This window comes from Adelges cooleyi, unplaced genomic scaffold (assembly GCF_023614345.1).
Source record: "Adelges cooleyi isolate 19-005CV unplaced genomic scaffold, UGA_ACOO_1.1 ACOO_flye_CR_arks_rails_tigmint_CR_PRNA_247, whole genome shotgun sequence".
NCBI classification, from domain to species: Eukaryota; Metazoa; Arthropoda; class Insecta; order Hemiptera; family Adelgidae; genus Adelges; species Adelges cooleyi.
Window position 1 is genome coordinate 5,465,648 of NW_026095912.1, and position 17,945 is coordinate 5,483,592.

General features: G+C 34.1%; 1 protein-coding gene across 2 annotated transcripts; it reads right to left on the minus strand.

Moving 5' to 3' along the window:
- Window positions 1-774: 774 nt before the first annotated feature.
- Window positions 775-17,599, minus strand: LOC126836389 (collagen alpha-2(IV) chain). Of its 2 annotated transcripts, XM_050569730.1 has the most exons (69): window positions 17,444-17,599; window positions 17,145-17,187; window positions 14,002-14,166; window positions 13,855-13,927; window positions 13,726-13,787; window positions 13,598-13,625; window positions 13,393-13,472; window positions 13,120-13,192; window positions 12,958-13,035; window positions 12,616-12,686; window positions 12,510-12,546; window positions 12,064-12,212; window positions 11,909-11,972; window positions 11,782-11,834; window positions 11,636-11,681; window positions 11,495-11,557; window positions 11,352-11,407; window positions 11,204-11,267; window positions 10,734-10,805; window positions 10,590-10,661; window positions 10,460-10,486; window positions 10,243-10,310; window positions 10,033-10,123; window positions 9,859-9,954; window positions 9,617-9,723; window positions 9,348-9,437; window positions 9,146-9,267; window positions 8,833-8,917; window positions 8,710-8,746; window positions 8,556-8,634; window positions 8,413-8,465; window positions 8,208-8,300; window positions 8,090-8,124; window positions 7,965-8,001; window positions 7,819-7,881; window positions 7,679-7,741; window positions 7,498-7,575; window positions 7,333-7,377; window positions 7,074-7,109; window positions 6,958-7,011; window positions 6,812-6,874; window positions 6,680-6,742; window positions 6,555-6,617; window positions 6,438-6,473; window positions 6,211-6,300; window positions 6,040-6,137; window positions 5,869-5,968; window positions 5,702-5,769; window positions 5,386-5,484; window positions 5,192-5,265; window positions 4,974-5,071; window positions 4,845-4,889; window positions 4,634-4,735; window positions 4,425-4,523; window positions 4,269-4,337; window positions 4,130-4,183; window positions 3,992-4,047; window positions 3,879-3,921; window positions 3,651-3,722; window positions 3,385-3,456; window positions 2,926-2,979; window positions 2,776-2,847; window positions 2,597-2,686; window positions 2,412-2,492; window positions 2,254-2,342; window positions 1,972-2,173; window positions 1,694-1,865; window positions 1,495-1,609; window positions 775-1,264 (listed from the first exon to the last, which is right to left on the minus strand). In XM_050569730.1, exons 1-69 carry the CDS (start codon window positions 17,470-17,472, stop codon window positions 1,007-1,009), a joined length of 5,334 nt encoding a protein of 1,777 aa, XP_050425687.1. In that variant the 5' UTR covers window positions 17,473-17,599; the 3' UTR covers window positions 775-1,006. The 2 variants fall into 2 exon arrangements, with proteins under 2 accessions (XP_050425687.1, XP_050425688.1); XM_050569731.1 differs by lacking the exons at window positions 7,333-7,377; window positions 7,498-7,575; window positions 7,679-7,741; ... (2 more) ...; window positions 8,090-8,124; window positions 8,208-8,300.
- Window positions 17,600-17,945: the final 346 nt, after the last annotated feature.

The following is a 17,945-nucleotide window of genomic DNA, read 5'->3' on the forward strand; positions in this document are numbered from 1 at the left end:
ATATTAAAACGGCAAGAGCGATTTGTGTAAAGATGAATGTGATGAATAAAAGCAAAATAAAAGGAAATGTACATAAACTCCTAAATATAATCTTTTAATTTATTTCGTAGGTTTCGTGTGTTTAAAAGCCATTTTATAATTTATTTTAGACATGTATTTTTGCACAACAAAATTTAAAGTATTTATACTCTAATTTGAAAAAGGAAACAAAGTAGAACATCCGATATTTCAGAAGAATATTGAATTTCTATTAGGGTTGGATTATTAAGATCGTTAGCGATTTTTTATATTGTAGGTGAGTAGTTAATGCGACTACACTTCATACTGGCGGTGTAAATGCATTGGCCCAGTCACACAAACAATAACCTAAGACCGATAATCTTGGACACAGACTAATTAACATGCATAATTATTAGTGTTATTGCAGCCAAAACGATAAACTAGTTGCAGTTAAGCAACAACATAAGAATATTAATTGTTGTTCCCAGAACACATAATAAATCAAACTTCCTAGTTATTATTACTAGTCGTTTAAATTAACAACTAAGTAGTAACGCCTACCTAAATTCGCTATTACACTCAGTCAATGTAATTACCTAACTTTTAACTGGTTTGAAGGACTTATAAAAATAAATCAACTAGCACTAAGAATAGTAATGGCTCTACGTATAGTTTAAAGTCTTTGGATACGTACAGTCGCAGGTGTAGAGTAATAAAACAACAACGTAACGCGATATATATTTCTAAAATATTTAATATGGTCGTTTAAAATACTTCGAATTAAGTTATGTTTTATTAAAAAATATAAGAACACAATGCGTTTAAATGTATTAATAAAAATAATTGTTAAGAACACAATTGCCTGTAAATAATACAAAATCGATTCAGGCGCCTAAAATCTATGTTGAATAATAAAATAGTAATAATAGTAAAATAAAATTAATAAAAATATACATAAAAAAATCAAATGACTGTTCTATATTTATGTTGGCGCTAATGTACGGAATCATGTCCTGCGTATGCACACCTGGCATCTACTAATGCGACTGCGGGTCATGTCCTTCTTCAGCGTTTGTCTCTGTGGACTGGTAAATTGTTCATCGGGGTCGATAGTGGCCAACCAGAAACTCAACTTATTGGCAAAGTAATGACACGTGCCACGGGCTCCGTTGCACTCGATGAATGGCGTTGCTCTGAAATCTTCCAGACACGAACCAGGACTAGCTAGGGACTGACCGCCCCCTTCAGCGCCGGCGGCAGTGTGCTAAAAATTACACAAGACGAACATTAATGTTGTGCAAAGCTTCGTCGAACAAATAATACATATTGTTATAGATGATAAGCATTGATTCATCTGATTTATCGTTTATCTATGGTTTTCATTCATGACAGCAGATACTGCATGATGTTATTCCTTACAAGCAGTAGCGTTTGGTAAAAATCATTCTTGGGAACATATCGAAAAGTCTAAGGAAGACAATTATCAATACTGACCATTACGAAACTGAAACCTATCCATAGTCCTTCCCATCCGTTGGGACAGTCGGGCACAGTCAATGCTTGACTGTGCACGGCAATCACGTTGGCAGGAGCTTCACACACGACACATCTGAAACGAATTAATTTATTAGCGATATTCCTATTAATCCTATTGTTTTAGAGAACTATCGATTGTTGGCGAAATTGTACTAACCTTGAAATGTAATTCTTTATTTCGAACTCTTCGACCGGCATCATCGGTAACGGTGCGTTGGTACTGAGCCAATAGGACTTGTCATTCCTGCTGGCGTAGTTGCATACGTTGTTAAAGTCACAGAACAAGAACGGCATAGTGGAGAACTTTCGAATACAGGAACCGGCAAAACCTGAGGGTGCAAATATTATGAAGTCATAAGAAATATAGCTATCGATTGAATAAAATAAAGGTATATATATATAATCAATTTGCGTTCCAATGGCTGTTTAACGTACCTAAATCTTGGTTGTGCGACTTCTCGTTTCCTTCGATGTACAGCAAACTGTAACCGTCCCACAATTTGACGTGGTTGCCTTCGCACTTGGGTATCGTGGAGCTCTGGCTGTGTTTCACTAACAGTATACCCGTCGAGTAATCCGGTTGAGTTTCGCAAGCTCTACCGGGAAGGCCGTCGTTACCTGAATGACCAGGTGCTCCCTAAAAATACAAAGTGCGATCACAATGTTAGTCATTTAGCTGCGGTGGTTACCTATAGTAATTATTATCGTGTCCCTTACTTGCAAGCCAGGTAATCCCTCCAATCCTGGTTCTCCTTTATCGCCGTCTAGACCTGGTGGACCGACCGGTCCCTCCAAGCCAGGTATGCCTGTGTCGATAAAATTAAAGTAGAGTTTAAAAACTATTAGGTACTCGTTTTAAAAACCAATTTCATTACCTCTCTCTCCCTTAATTCCACGCACTCCTGGTAGTCCGTCAAGACCACGGTCTCCCTTTTCTCCTGGCCATCCCGGAGGTCCTAATCATAAAGAAAAGCTTATGAAACTTACAACTAAACGACGTTAATTGTTTTAAATCGGTGTAGACATATATGTATATATTTTAAAAAAACCATTAGATTACCAGGTAATCCTCGCTCTCCTTTGGGGCCTGGTGGTGGGGAGTAACCGGCTTCGCCCTTGTCTCCCTTGGGTCCACTGAATCCAGGTGAACCTTAGAAATAGCACATAAATTAAAATTAAAACATTTCGTATAATAGATTAAAAATGATAGATCATCTATGTTGATATATAAAAACGTACCCGGCTTTCCTGGGAAGCCACTCAATCCCTTTTCGCCTGGCAAACCTTCAATGCCCGGTAATCCAGGTATACCTGAATTAAAAATATTTGTTTAGTTTGCTTTATTATAAAACAGTTGAATTTTTAAATTATTAAAAACAATTTACACACCTGGGAAACCTCTGTCACCTTTGTCGCCCTTTGAGCCTGGATATCCGGGTAAACCTGTATTAAGTAAAGGCTTATGAATACACTGTACTATAATGAGGCTTAATATATGCATATGTCGGGTCAATGTCATATATGAAGGAGGATTTTTGGGGTCAAAATCTTTCCAGAAATTGTATTCTGTTAATGATTAGGCTAGTTATTTAAAAATTAATATTAATCTTATAGGTATAAATTCATAATAAAGAGTATGTAATTCCTCCCTGAAGCCTATTGACATACTGTCTTTTGTATGGTTCTACAATATATGTATAAGTTTATGGATTCAATACAATTTAATTAACCAATTAAACGTGGGCCACTTATTTATATTCAATGAACCACTAAATACATAAACGTTCGTGGTGCATTCCATCATTAGACATGAATGCAATTGTAATTTGTAATAGGTAATATATTTACCTGGTGGACCTGAATCACCCTTGTCGCCCTTTTCGGCATAGGGAGCTGGAAGTCCTGGTTCTCCCTTAGGACCTGAAACGGTCGAATCAAATATAAAACTTTCTATGTTTATAAGTTACACATTTTTATTTTGTCAAGGATTAAAAATCAAGATTATGTCATTAACGTAATTTTTATAATAATGTTTTAAGAATATATTTTTTAACTCACACCTAATAAGTGTAGCTATATTATATTTAATATATATTTATTATTTAGTATTTTACCTAAAGATCCTGGTATTCCATCCGAACCTGGTGCTCCTGGCAGTCCGTCCACTCCAGGTGGTCCAATGAAACCTATTATTATCATTATTATTATTAGTACTAATTTCAATATTTTAATTAAATTTTATGTTCTTTTAATACATTTTCAGTTTACATTTGTTTGGGAATAAGCTTGTAATTAATTATTAAAAGAGGATAGTTAGTATTGCAGTACAATGTAAAACTTACCAGGTGGTCCAATAGGTCCCATATCTCCTGGTGGACCTGGTAACTAGAAATAAGTCAAATTATTAATAAATATGGAATAAATTAGGAGTGATAAACTTTTTGAATATACATACTCCTGCAGGTCCGCCAGCTCCTGGCAATCCTGGTAATCCTGGTAGACCTTTGTCTCCTATATATATCAATACATATTATTTGTAATCATTTATTAAAAGATTTAAGGGGGAAATTGTTTCAAAAATGTAAAATATTACCTTTTTCGCCTTGTAAACCAGGTGTGCCGTCTCTACCGTGTTTTCCCAATAATCCTAAAAAATAAAATTAATAATACAGATTTTAAAATATTGCAATCGCTACTTAATTTACTACTTATTTATGTATTATTTCTTTTACCCGGTAATCCTTTTTCTCCCTTTACAGTAAATCCAGGCAAACCAGGTTGACCTTGATAACCGATTTCACCTACAACAAAACAGTATAATATTGAATATTTCTGTTGAGTATACTTAAATAGAAAGTACTTCAATTAGTATGACTTCACAGTATTACCTTTATCGCCTTTTGGTCCAGGAGGCCCAGCATAACCTCTTGGTCCCGCTATTCCCATGTCCCCTTTATCTCCTTGTAAACCTGGGAAGCCTTCGAGACCTATACAAAAACGATGAAATATATTGTATAAACAAATTTAGTTTGAACTTATTTCTTTATAATTTAATAGATGTTTAAAAATATTATTTGTTTATTTATTTTCCACTAACCGGGTGGTCCAGGCAAACCGGGCAGTCCACCTAAGCCAGGTGGACCGGGTTCTCCCTTATCACCCTTAATGTCAACTGCTGGTCCAGGTAATCCTCGGTCACCTAAAAGTGTTTACGTTGAAATTTAGTTTTATGACAACAAAAAATCGTTAGAATATACAGAATAAATATTACTATTTGCTTCATACAATAAAAATATTTGTTTAAATACCTTTATCTCCAATTGGTCCTGGTAACCCAATAGGTCCAGTCAATCCTAAAAGATAAATCGTTATTAATCTTATTCACAGAATTAAATAACATACCCTATCAATAGTTAAAATATGTTTGCATTTCTTACCAGGCAAACCCCTTTCTCCTTTCATGCCGTCCAATCCAGGTCTGCCAGGGTATCCAACATCTCCTTTATCACCTTTAATTCCTGGAACTCCCGGATATCTATAAACCAAAGCATTAATTTATTATTTTGCATTCTTAAAATTAGAACTTAAAAATCCCGACTTTAGACAGGCGTTTAAAAAAATATATAATTTAAAGTATTTATATATGTAACTATACCCTGGACTGCCTTCTAAACCATTCAACCCGTCCATTCCTGGTGGTCCCGGTATTCCCGGTAAACCTCGAGGACCCTAAAACATGGTAAGAATTTTAATACCAGCAAAATACAAATGAATCATGAACTAACTAAAATTAGTTCGGGAAAAAAATTATTATACTGTTCTATCATTAAGAAATTCGATTCTACTTACAATATCTCCTTTCATTCCTTGTACACCAGGTACTCCTGGCACTCCTTTATCTCCATCAACTCCAGGTTGTCCATTAAAACCAGGTGTACCGGCATCTCCCTAAATTGTTTACAGAGTAACATTAGCGATTTTATTTTAATAATAATATTTATTGTATTTAAGTGTTTGAAAATATATATTATTTGCTTTTAACAGAGATAATGATAATTAGGCCTGTACAGTGTACACTTTATTATTACTATTTTTATATGCATTTTAAACACACGTTAAGTGATTAGAATGTTGTCTTGTCTCTCCTCATTACAATCATATTTACCTTTGGTCCTGGCCATCCTTGCAAGCCAATACCAGGGAATCCCATATCTCCCTTTTCGCCAGATATACCTATACGTACATTTTTTTATGAGTGTCCGATACAATTTAAACAAATATTTTAAACATGTGATTTTCTTAATATCTCAATCGTTGTCTATTACAACTTACCATCGAGTCCTGGTAGGCCTTGTGGGCCTCTGAGACCAGATTCACCTGGTTCTCCCTTTTGTCCTTTTTCGGATACTGGACCAGGCTCTCCTTTAACTCCCTTTTAAATAATCATTTTGTAATTCAAATTAAAACGATACATTTTATGACAAATTAGAAATATCTTCGTACCTGGAATCCAATAGGACCTCGATCTCCTTTGGGTCCTGTTGGTCCACGTATTCCGAATGCCCCTGGTGGTCCTGGGAAACCAACGTCACCCTTATCACCTGTAAATATAAAAAAAAACAAAGATTATGTTAATTAGTTCTTAAACTTATATTTTTGATTTTTAAATCATACCTCGTTCTCCTGTTAACCCGGGTAGGCCTTCATTTCCTGAAATTCCAGGAAGGCCTGGTAGTCCGGAATCACCTTTGTCTCCCTTTTGTCCTAAATGCGAAAACATGATATTAATAAAATCCATCGAGTAAAGACTGTTGAAATAAAACAGTAAATTAATTGTGTGTTAATGTTCTAACGACGTTAGCCAATATCTTTATCAATTTATGAAAAATGTTTTTTTTTACCGGGTATTCCATCCATTCCGGGTGCTCCAGGTAAACCTTAAAATAAAGGAAGATTACAGATTACATTTTTTTAAAACAACTAAAATATTTCATGTGTTAAATATATTTGTATATTACCAGCGAAGCCTCTGTATCCAGGGAATCCTTTTGGACCTTCGGGACCCGGCAAACCGGTATCGCCTAATGAAGAAAAATAGGTTTGTTGTATAATTTAGATTATTTTAAATTTAAGGCTACTTTACCTTTAGGTCCTGGGAACCCTTGTAATCCTGGTCTTCCTGGCTCACCGGTCAATCCGGGTTCACCTAAATAATATGATTATTAGTTTTTTTTTCTCCAAAGATGAGTTTATAAAAAAAAGTGCTAATAATAACCTTTTTGGCCATCAGCTCCGGGTTGACCGTCAAATCCTTTTGGACCAATTGGTCCGATCGGTCCTAATATAATTGATTATTAATTAATAAATGTTTTGTTTAAACAAAACGTTAACGATTTGGCGTTTAAAGCTTCCAATACTTACCGGGTTCTCCTTTCGGTCCTAGTTGACCTGTTAAGCCTTCTAAACCGGGTTCACCTAAAAAATGTAGATTGCTATTTTAAAATAAATTCCTAAGATAAAAACCATCATTACTATACCTTGATCTCCCTTCACTCCTGGCAAACCAGGTAAACCTAAATATAAAAAGAAAATTATTGGTTAAACAATTTGTATTTAATCGACTCTATTTAATTATATTTGTATGTAGTTTTTTATCATAAGGAAATGAATATCAAGAACAAATTTACATATACATAATTTTTGGGTTAGAAAACCCAAGATAAAATCAAACTCAATAGAAGATAAACTTATGTATCTACTGAAAGTTTGGTTGAATGGGTTAATCAAATTACTTACCTGGTTCTCCAGACACGCCAGGTCTTCCGAACGGGCCTTGAAGTCCTAAAATAAAATAAGTATTTGTAGAAATAGGCAACTAGTGTAAATGAAATATTTAAAAATATAATTGCATTGGATATCATGTTTGAATTAAAATTATAGCATTGCATTTAAAATACGTACCTTTTTCTCCCTTTTCTCCCGAGGGACCGATCGATCCTTTTGGTCCCAAGACCGGTATTCCTGGTTCTCCTTTGACACCTAAAAAGTTAAAACATATTATTATTAAATGCATATTAAGTTCATGTAGAAACCAATATACTATTGATTTGATTTTTTTTTCAATAAAAAATTTTAAACGAACCTTTAGGCGCTGGCATTCCGGGGAATCCTCGTTCTCCGTCTCGTCCGGCTTCACCAGGGAAACCTGTTATCATTTATTCAACTTTTAGGAATTTAATTAAAATATATATGTTGTTATACATGTTTGTATCGAGTACAAACCCATTGATCCGGTATTTCCCTTTTCTCCTCGGGGTCCAGGGAGTCCTCTGGGTCCGACAGGTCCTGAACAAATACACACAAATCATGAACACTACTAGAAACACGGGTGTCTAAAATTGTATTATTTTTTACAAATTAATTAATACCTGGAATGCCTCTAGGACCAGGCGTTCCTGTTGGTCCCTATAATAATAATAAAAAATTAATATTTTTAATTGCATTTTGTAATAATTTGTAATTGTTAAAAAATATTAGGTTTCTGTCTACTCACAGATGGTCCGGTAAATCCTTTGTCTCCGGGTTCGCCTTTTAAAAAGAAATTCAATTAGTATTAATGTTTCAGTATTGAAAAATGCTGTAAATTAAATATAATTCGATTAACTACTAACCGTCAGTTCCAGGCGGACCGGGTTCACCTTTCTGTCCTTGGTTTCCAGGTTCACCCTTGACACCCTTGATAAGATCCATAACTTCACAGTGACCTTAAAAATCAAGTGAATACAATTTTATTACATTTATATTTGCGCCTATCAACTCATGATAAGGTAATAAAATAAATACAAAAATGTATGCAATAAACTTATATTTACTCACCTGGTTCTCCTTTAGATCCAATACGCCCAGGATCTCCTTTTAATCCATCCGCTCTGTAATCATTGGGTATAAATTATGAAATCGTTATAATTATTGGAAATTGACTTGGCTATTATTATTTTCTAAATGAAAAGAGTTATTACCCCGGTATTCCAGGATATCCTTGGTGTCCCTTGATACTAATACCCTTTTCGCCCTTTGTCCCTGGATGTCCCGGTTGACCTGTGGATATAAATCAACGGCTAGTTATAGGACAATTGTATTTACTTAGTTTATATTGTATTTTTAGATATTTACCTGGAATTCCTTCGGAACCTGGGAATCCGGCATCACCCTAAGTAAATGTAAAACAAAATTAATTAATTCACAGAGTAGGTAAATTTGAACAAAATGTCAACATACAACCCAGCGTTAACTTACTTTCTCACCAGGTTGACCAGGTGTTCCTTCTATGCCTTGTGGTCCTGTAGGTCCTTGAAGCCCAAGTGGACCTGGTAGTCCTTCTCTGTAATTTGATTTAAACAAAAACAACGTTATAAATCGACAACAGCCGTTAGATATCTCATTGTAATGCAGTTAAAACAACTTTTCTGAATGTCTGAACTTTCGTAAATAAATTCAATTTTCATATTTCACGTATGTTTAAAATTAATTTGAAAAATTGGAGATCGCTTAAGGTAGGTACTATACAGAATATTAAGTTATTTATATTTTAATCATTGCCTATATTTACCTTCCTGGATCTCCTCTCGGTCCAGCTTCTCCTTTCCTGTCTAGTACTATGTTCTCCGGCACTAAAGCAGGCTCCCCTTTGTCACCAGGCACTCCGGGTTCCCCGTTAATACCATCGGAGCCCTTTAATAGAATAAAAAAAATATATATTAACATTTTTTTTTATAATTACGAGGAAATTGTAAATACATATATACACTTACAGGTGCACCAATTTGACCTGGAGGTCCAATTAATCCATCAGCACCGGGTTCGCCCGGGAATCCTCTTTCGCCAGGTTGTCCTCGAGGTCCCTATGAAGAGATTTAAGTTTAAAAAAATGTACATATCAACTGACGATAACATATAGTATTGTAATTTATTTTTAATTTGTATGCAAGTATTAAGCTTACACGCATTATATTATAAATTAAATTGTTAACAGAAAAACAATAAAGAAGGGTAAATTATGTATAGGTTATCATTTTTTTACCATTATTCCTGGATTTCCATACAAGCCGGGTTCTCCTTTGCCTCCTTTGTCTCCTGGACGACAGCCCAAGCAACGGCCGCCAATGTCACCTTTGGGACCGTCTCGACCTATTGAACAAAATTAATGTTTACAATATCGATATGGTAAACCCGTTTTAATTTAAATTTTAATCTGTTTAATTCATTGTAAGGACAATGTTATGCAGTATATAACAGAAATAATTTTAACCATATTCTTCTTACCTGGGATACCGGGTATTCCGTGTCTACCGTCTGCTCCTTTTTCTCCTGGAGGTCCCATGACGCCCTGTGGTCCAACAATACCAGTAGGGGAATCACCTAAACACGATTTATGTAATTTGTTTGACTTTTTCTATCGACACTGGAAACTCTTGTGTGTCCAAAAAAATGCCATACCTGGAGATCCACGTTCACCTTGATAACCACGTTCGCCCTTATCTCCCCTTTCACCGTCTTTGCCGTCACGACCATCTAATCCTTTAGGTCCCTAAATAAACATATAGGTAAACAATTAAATACCAAAGCCTTTGATATTTGTACCAAGCGTTATTTTACTGATCTTTTTTTGTGTAATAATATAAGCAATTAAACATTATAATTATTTACTATAATCGAAGATCCCTTCTCCCCTGCAAAACCGCGTGGTCCTGGTGGTCCCTGTACGCCATTGTAACCTATTCCGAAACATTATTATTGTTGTTAATTTTGTTTGTATTAGTTCATACATAAAAGAAAACAACTTTAGAAAATTACTGCCCATTATAACTTAAAAGTTATAATATGCAATAATTAATCAACTTAAAATAGTAGCCATAAAAATTACCTCTTGGACCGGGTTCTCCGGGGAAACCTGCAACAGTAAATCAATTGATTTTTTGAGTTTTAAATCTATGCCAGTCGAACTACCTACCACCTCCCTCCCTCTTTTAAGTCTCAAAAGTGATTGTACGTACCTGTTAGACCAGGTTCTCCTTTTGCTCCTTTATCGCCAGCCAGTCCTTCAGGACCTGGCGATCCAGGTATTCCTAAACGACACGAATAGTCCATTAATTTATAAGCCACAGATTGAAAATATAAGTAATTTTGTTTTTACAAACCTTGACCTCCTGGGTAACCAATAGGTCCCGGAGGACCTTGAGTGCCATCAATGCCATCTAAACCTTTAGGGCCTAAACAAATAAAAATAGGTACTTAGCACATCATTTTAAGTTTAAGAAGACGTCGTATACGTATTTTTTTATTTCAAAAATAATTCGTTTGGATTTTAAATGTTACCAAGTCTTCGAATCAACATAGACACATAAGGAATATACCATTGGAAAAGTGATAATATGTTCTACAATGTTTTGTTGGAATTCGATTTTCATTACTGAAATTATTTTTTATCGTATGAGCAAATTAATATTACTATATATGATCGTTTTGGTAAGCTGTGATGCTCTCTTTTTGGTACTATTTTTAAAAATCAGATTCCAACCAAATTTCATTTAATTTTAAATCAATGTATTCCAAGTATTATTGTGAAAAAGCTTTTATTAAATTACTGTAGAAACAGTATTATAGTTACCAGGTTGTCCAGGATAACCTCGCGGTCCTTGAGGGCCTGGCGGACCTGGTCTACCTTTTCCGCCCTAAACATTAAACATGCGTTTTAGTTTTTACCGGTTAAACATTTAGTTTAATGCCAAAAAATATGTAATAAAATTTCAACTTACTCCCGGGGGTCCCGGAGGACCTCGCAGTCCAATTGCTCCTGCTGGGCCGTCTCTCCCTTAAAAATAAATTAGATTTCTTGGATAAAAAAAATTGTTAAACACAAGAAGAACATTTTATTGAAAGTGTTTTCATAGTTACTCACCTGGTTCTCCTTTAAGTCCAGACCGACCTGGTAATCCGGGCAATCCTTCACTTCCTCTGTCACCTATATTATATTAAACATGATGTTTTGAAATTCGTCGTTATTTTTAAATTATTTACAGTTTCTTTAGGGCCTTATTACCTTTCAAACCAACCGGTCCAGGTGGTCCTGGATATCCATCTCGACCCTAAAACAAAATACCACGACTCAGTTAAAGTTTTTAAGAGTTCATAGATAAAAATTCATACAGCATACACTAAGCATATATATTACAAAATCAAGCTTACCCTTATACCGGGTGGTCCTTGCAACCCCTTTTCTCCTTTAACTCCAACGTCCCCTGATTGTAACATAAGTTTATGAGTATATACAAGTTTAAGTATAACATTTTTTTCTTTTGAATTAAATTTTTACCTGGTATTCCTGGGTCACCGATCAGTCCCGGTTCTCCTTTAAGACCAGGTGGTCCAGGTTCGCCCTATAAACGAAACAACACGTTGTGTGATGTGATTTGATGGCGATACTATAATGTTGCTAACTAAAGCAAGTTAATTTATCATGAAACTTACCGAATAGCCTTTTTCGCCGGGTTCGCCTTTGGGTCCGACTACTGTACCGTTAGCTGGATCAAAATATGACACGGGAGGTCCAGGGGGACCACGTTCTCCCTTAAAACCTTTATCTCCTTTTTGGCCTTCGTAAGCAATTCCCATGTTTCCTAAAAATGTCAGAGAAAGAATACACTTTCTATTCTTTAGAAATTGTGTAAATGATAAAACTATTATATATGTACTTAAAATTAAGAAATATTAAATAGGTTTTATTTTTGAAAACTTTTTCGTTAAAAAAAACTCGATAATAAATGTATATTAATTTTCATTTAGTTACTAAATTATTCACTGAATAGTGTTGAAATGATTCAAATTAACAAGCAATGATTTCTGATTAAAGTTGCATCAAATTATATGTTATATGTTTATATTATTTAAATGACTCGTCCAAAAATAATACACACCTTTCTCTCCTTTTGGTCCAACAAAACCTCTATTTCCCTGTAAACAATACATTTTTTTTTTTTAATTTAATGTTTTAACTAAATGCACAAATGCAAAATCTGATACCTTCAATCCCACATCACCTTGTGGTCCTAGCGGTCCTATTGGCCCTGGGCTACCGGGACTTCCGGGTATACCTGGAATGAAGTAAAAAAACACAATTTCCTTATTAAAAAACGATTTTCAACTAAAAAATGACTTTGTATTTTTCAGTATTAATTGTATTGCTATCTTTTTCATATTAAATTATACCCTACTAAACCAAGATAAAATATTTTTCTAAATCAAAAATTGGCTGTTATAATAAAGTTATAGTTTTAAAAAAAAATTAGTTTAATTTAATAGTTATTCTGTATTCTTATTTTAATATCATTTCGATTTAAAAAAAAAACATAATCAGGTTTATACCTTGAATACCATCCAAACCGGGTTCTCCCTTTTGTCCTTTGTTGTTTATAGATGTATGAGCGGGTTCTCCTTTGAGACCTGTACAAAACAAAGTGTTGAAGGTTATTGGCAGTTCAACATTAGTCTTTGGGTCTATATCTCTTTACATTTATGCATACTAACCTTTTTCTCCCGGGATACCGGAATACCCGCGGGGGCCCGGTGGGCCTTCTAATCCGGGAAGACCTGGTTTACCCTGTTAAAATGTAAAATAATTGTTTGATGAAAATGAGTACACAGCTAGAACAAAGTTAGTAGTTATATGAAATCGATCGAGACGGTAACACAGGGATGGACATTATTTGAAAAACAGGTATTTAGTGTTTAATTTTTGAAAAATATTGTACTTTGTCTATCCCTGGTCGTAAAAGATAAAGAGTTGTGTAGTATAATTACATCAGTTCCGTTACAACCGTCTAGACCTGGAATACCTGGCAATCCTGCTGGTCCTATTTGTCCCGGTATACCATTGATACCTAAAAATTATATTGAGTCTCATTAATCACGTTTACATTGAAACCGAAAAGTTTTTAGTAGAAATAATGATACAAATATAATTAAATAACGTCTTCTCTATATTTTGTATAGTTTTTTTATTCACCTGGGAATCCTGGCATGCCCATTTTGCCCTGAAAATCAAAACCAGAACTTTAAATAAAATATTGTTTATTTAAATATTATTTTTCGTTTATGAAGTCCTGTAGACTTTAGTATAGTCATACTACTTACTCTATCTCCCTTAGGACCACGTGGCCCTAAAGGACCGATGTCTCCCTTGTCTCCCATAGGACCTGAAAAATTAAATCAAGAACATTGAACATCCAGAAATTAGACCGTTACTGCATTTAATTGTATTACCTGGAAGTCCTTCGATTCCTTGGAATCCCAACATTCCTGGAGGGCCCGGTAATCCGGGTGTACCTGGAGGTCCCTAGAACATTAAATGCGAATTCAGTCAAGGAGCCGTTTCAATAAAACTATATTATGATCGTTTATTTAACGTACTCTGCTTCCTTTTTCCGCAAAACATTTTGGTATGCAGTTGGACGAATTTCCTCTTTGATTGGAAACACCGTACCGGTTTTCGCTGTTAAATCTTTTAACATCCTGTTCTGAATACGGGTCGTATACGTTAGTTTGGTTTGTATCATACACATTTGGAGCCCATTGCTAGACAACGAAGAAAGTAATAAATAGCCTTAAGAGATAATAATCAAGAACAATTTTGAGCCACACAGGCTGCAAACACTAATATCAGTACATTGACGTTTATTCAACATACAGTGGAAATTTTAATTAAAAAAAAGAGTGTATGAATATTTATATATATATTGCTTTTCTTTTCAGTTACAATGGAATCTATCAAAATATTGGTGTTATTCTTAAGTGCCAAAAGATACATAGGCGTAAAAAAACAATGCGTATATTTCCAACGCGTTACTCTACATAATTCTTAGTAAATCACTGATTTTATGGACTATAATTGTAAAAATGAGGAAAATAATTTACGTTTCAATTTGCTTTAAAACCGAATAAAAAAATTCTCAAAGTCTCGCTAATTGTCCTCTGTTGGAAGCCATATGCTTTCAAATAAAAACAAAATTATAAAACAAATCTGATTTTCACTTTAGGAGGTAATAACCCTAATGCTGTAAGATATTTGTTGAGTAAAAAACCTTTCTTTTAGGTTAAGATGAGTATTTTGGAATTGTGTAATTGAACTATGTGATACATACAGAGTGATTATTTTATCGTGAACCACTCAATATTTCATAGGGTGTAATTAAGAATTTAACTTTTTCTTTTCATAGTGTTTTTGTACAATGTAATCTCAATTCTTCACAATTTTTTTGTTTTTACCCCCCTTCCAACTTAGTTTCTGTATTAGCAACTTTTGGAACTTAAATAGTAACGCAAACTTTCATTAACTTTTTAAATTGAGAGTAATGAACAAAAAAATTTGATTGGTCGATAACCAGTTTTGGATAACCATTTTTGAAGGTAAAAATGTTTAGGGTAGAAGGAAAGGTGGAGTGAAGTGTTATTTTTATCTGTGTGCACTCCCCGTTCCATCCTAACATTTAAACTCTTATTACTTTAAAAATATTTGTTCAAAACTCGTTATCAACTAGTCAAAATGTTTAGTACATTATTTTCAAGTTAATGAAATGTATGAGTTACCATTTAAGTCTTTAAAAGTTGGCATAAGAATAATTAGTTTCGGAGGGGGTAGGAACACAAAAATTTGTGGAATATTGAGATCACATTATATAAAAATACTACAAAAAAAAATTATTAATTAAACCACCGAGATATTGAGTGGTTCACGATAAAATGATTCCTCTGTCTAGTGTATATAGTCCAGAATGTTTTATATAAAAATAATAAATAAGTAAAGACTAAATAGTATTGATATGGTAGTGTCGGTTTGGCGATTTGTTCGAATAATATTAATTGTATGTAATAAATCATTATTGAAAGGTAATCGGATTGAAAATATAAAAATCTCGTTAAGAAAAACCTATTTTAATGATTTTATAATTGTTCTAGGTAATTTGCTTAAAGATAAGCGCTTAAAAGATGATAAGTACGAAGACGATAGGTTGCGTTATTGAACAAAATTAAAATTTTTGTACACTTGTGTTTGATTGATTTTCAGCATTTTTATTTTTCATTTATTAACTGTCAAAATATACTTTTACATTAGAATAGAGTCACGTATGATTAAAAAACAGTTCAAGTAAATTTGTGAAGAACCAGTTAGTTGGAGTAAGTACTTAAGGTGTTAATAAAGAAGAACATTATTGTGTTATTGAGGGCCAATGCACTTGGCCACGTTAAACATTCGATTGGTTATTATAATTATAATTTTTTTATCATAAAAACTTGGTTCGAAAATGGCACAGTATTTTAACAGGCGAGCGGTGGCGATCATTTACATCCGTTTTGGTCATTGCCACGTGGGTAGGAAGCTTTATCTCATTTCCAACATATAGCGTGCATACATTATGATGTGCTGTGAACTTTTGTAACTACTACGATTTACATATTTATTACATTATAGAAAATCATCGAAAGAGATATCGGCTCATTGATTATTTTTATAATAATTACGGCGCGTCCATTGACATTGTAAAAACAAATGAAATCCATTTTTATGAGCATAATAGTGAATGCTTTTACCAATAATACCTATATTATAGGTACTAGTTTGTCTCTCCAAAGTGCATCTACATTTTAAAAAGTAGGTAAAACAAAAATATGACGTTAGAGTTTAAGCGGACCAGAGGTAAACCCAAAAAGCCGAATAGGAACGAAATCACCAAATTTTTAAAAAAATAAAAAATCAGATCGTGTGAGGTATAACATGTATGCAACACACTAGGCTAGGCGTTTTTCCATTTTCATATGATAAATAAATTGTATGTTTGGCCTTTTGACCCCTTGGCTGTCTTTCCTGCTAGATCGTTATGTACAGTACAAATATCATAACACGTTCACGGTGTGTCCTACTAAATACACCTTCATTCATAATATTCGGTAGGTTTATCGCCGGGTCGAATAACACACCGTTTTCACTCATTCTGGCTCCGACCGGTTTAATAGGCGGAGCAAAGGCTTGTTAGATTATATACTACTAATAATTTCAGTAGAGATGCGAAAAACGCCTATTTATTTATACACATACTTTTAGTACTATACACGGAAGGCAAAGATAATTATATCTATAACATAGATAAAATAGATATTATAATCTATTTTAAAGTAAAATACATTTTTATCTTTTTCGGTTTCTCGAATAGCTCTCTGGTTTCTTCTAAGCTACTCCCTAGCGCCAAAAAGTTAGGGAAAAAAATCCAAAAGCAGTAATATGAATTGTCATTACTAAATTTAATTTAACTTCAAAGGGATGGCAAAGGGGTGGAATTTCACTATACAAATTCTGTGCTTAGCAAACCTAGCGTTGTGGAGGAAAAAAACATTGCGTGGTCACACCGAAATTAGAAGGTTCTTTAAAAAATAATATATTTTCAATTGAAGGTGCCAATGTAATGTAAAAGCGTTATAAATTAGATAGGGTGAGGATAAAATCTAAGTGGCAAAAAAAATATGTATTTAATAATAATATTTAATTCTAAAACACTTACCGAGGTCGTCGACGAAAAATAGCAGACGAACAAAGCGAAAAGCCTGGAAGAAAATGAAAAAAAAAAATGTACTTAAAGTATTAAAAAAAAAAAATACACATAATTATTAAGCATATTTTAAATAACACATAAAATGAATAAATTATATGTATATTTTTTTTTTGGTCGCAAGTTAAACGTTCAAGATCCGGTCGATCGGACGTTGTACACCTAAGTATATTTTGTTTTGTATTTATTATATATTTTTTATTATGGTTATTTTTTTTTGGAAATTTAATTGGAAAATTGATGGAACTTACCGCCAATGGAGCAGTCTAAGCCGCGGCATGGCAGCCACAATAGCGGTGATACCCTGCACTATTTTACTGTAACATTAGCGCGGCGCAACATTACTTTTCACGCCACGCGGAACACGGAGTTTTCGTGACGTTTGTGGGCAACACTATGCCTCGGTTGCCGGCAACATGGGCGATAGGCCTTTGTAACTTGGACGTCTAATCTCACTCAGCGTCCGGCACAGCAACCGATTCGCTCTCAAGCGGCCGTCGCTGGTTTCACTTGGATTTGACCAAATCGGTTTTTTAGTATTTTTTTTAACAAATTTTTTATCTCAAACCCGAAGCTATGAATTATGAAATTTGTGTCCAGTTTGCGCGATTTGGGTAATGGTTTTCGTGTTTTGACTCATAAGCAGGAAATTAAAACGATAACGAAACTCGGTGAACAAGTTTAAAACGTCTTCAAAACCAGAACCCGAAAAAAATTAAAACGTCTTCAAACCCGATAAATACCAAAAGCTTT

Coding starts and splice junctions, on each gene's coding strand:
- LOC126836389 (XM_050569730.1), bottom strand. CDS start 17,472: ATGCCGCGGCTTAGACTGCTCCATTGGCG. Junction 7,012..7,073: donor AGGAGTGAAGGGAGATCAAG/GTATAGTAATGA, acceptor TACATTTTTTAG/GTGAACCCGGTTTAGAAGGC. Junction 3,922..3,991: donor GAGCTGGCGGACCTGCAGGA/GTATGTATATTC, acceptor ACTTATTTCTAG/TTACCAGGTCCACCAGGAGA.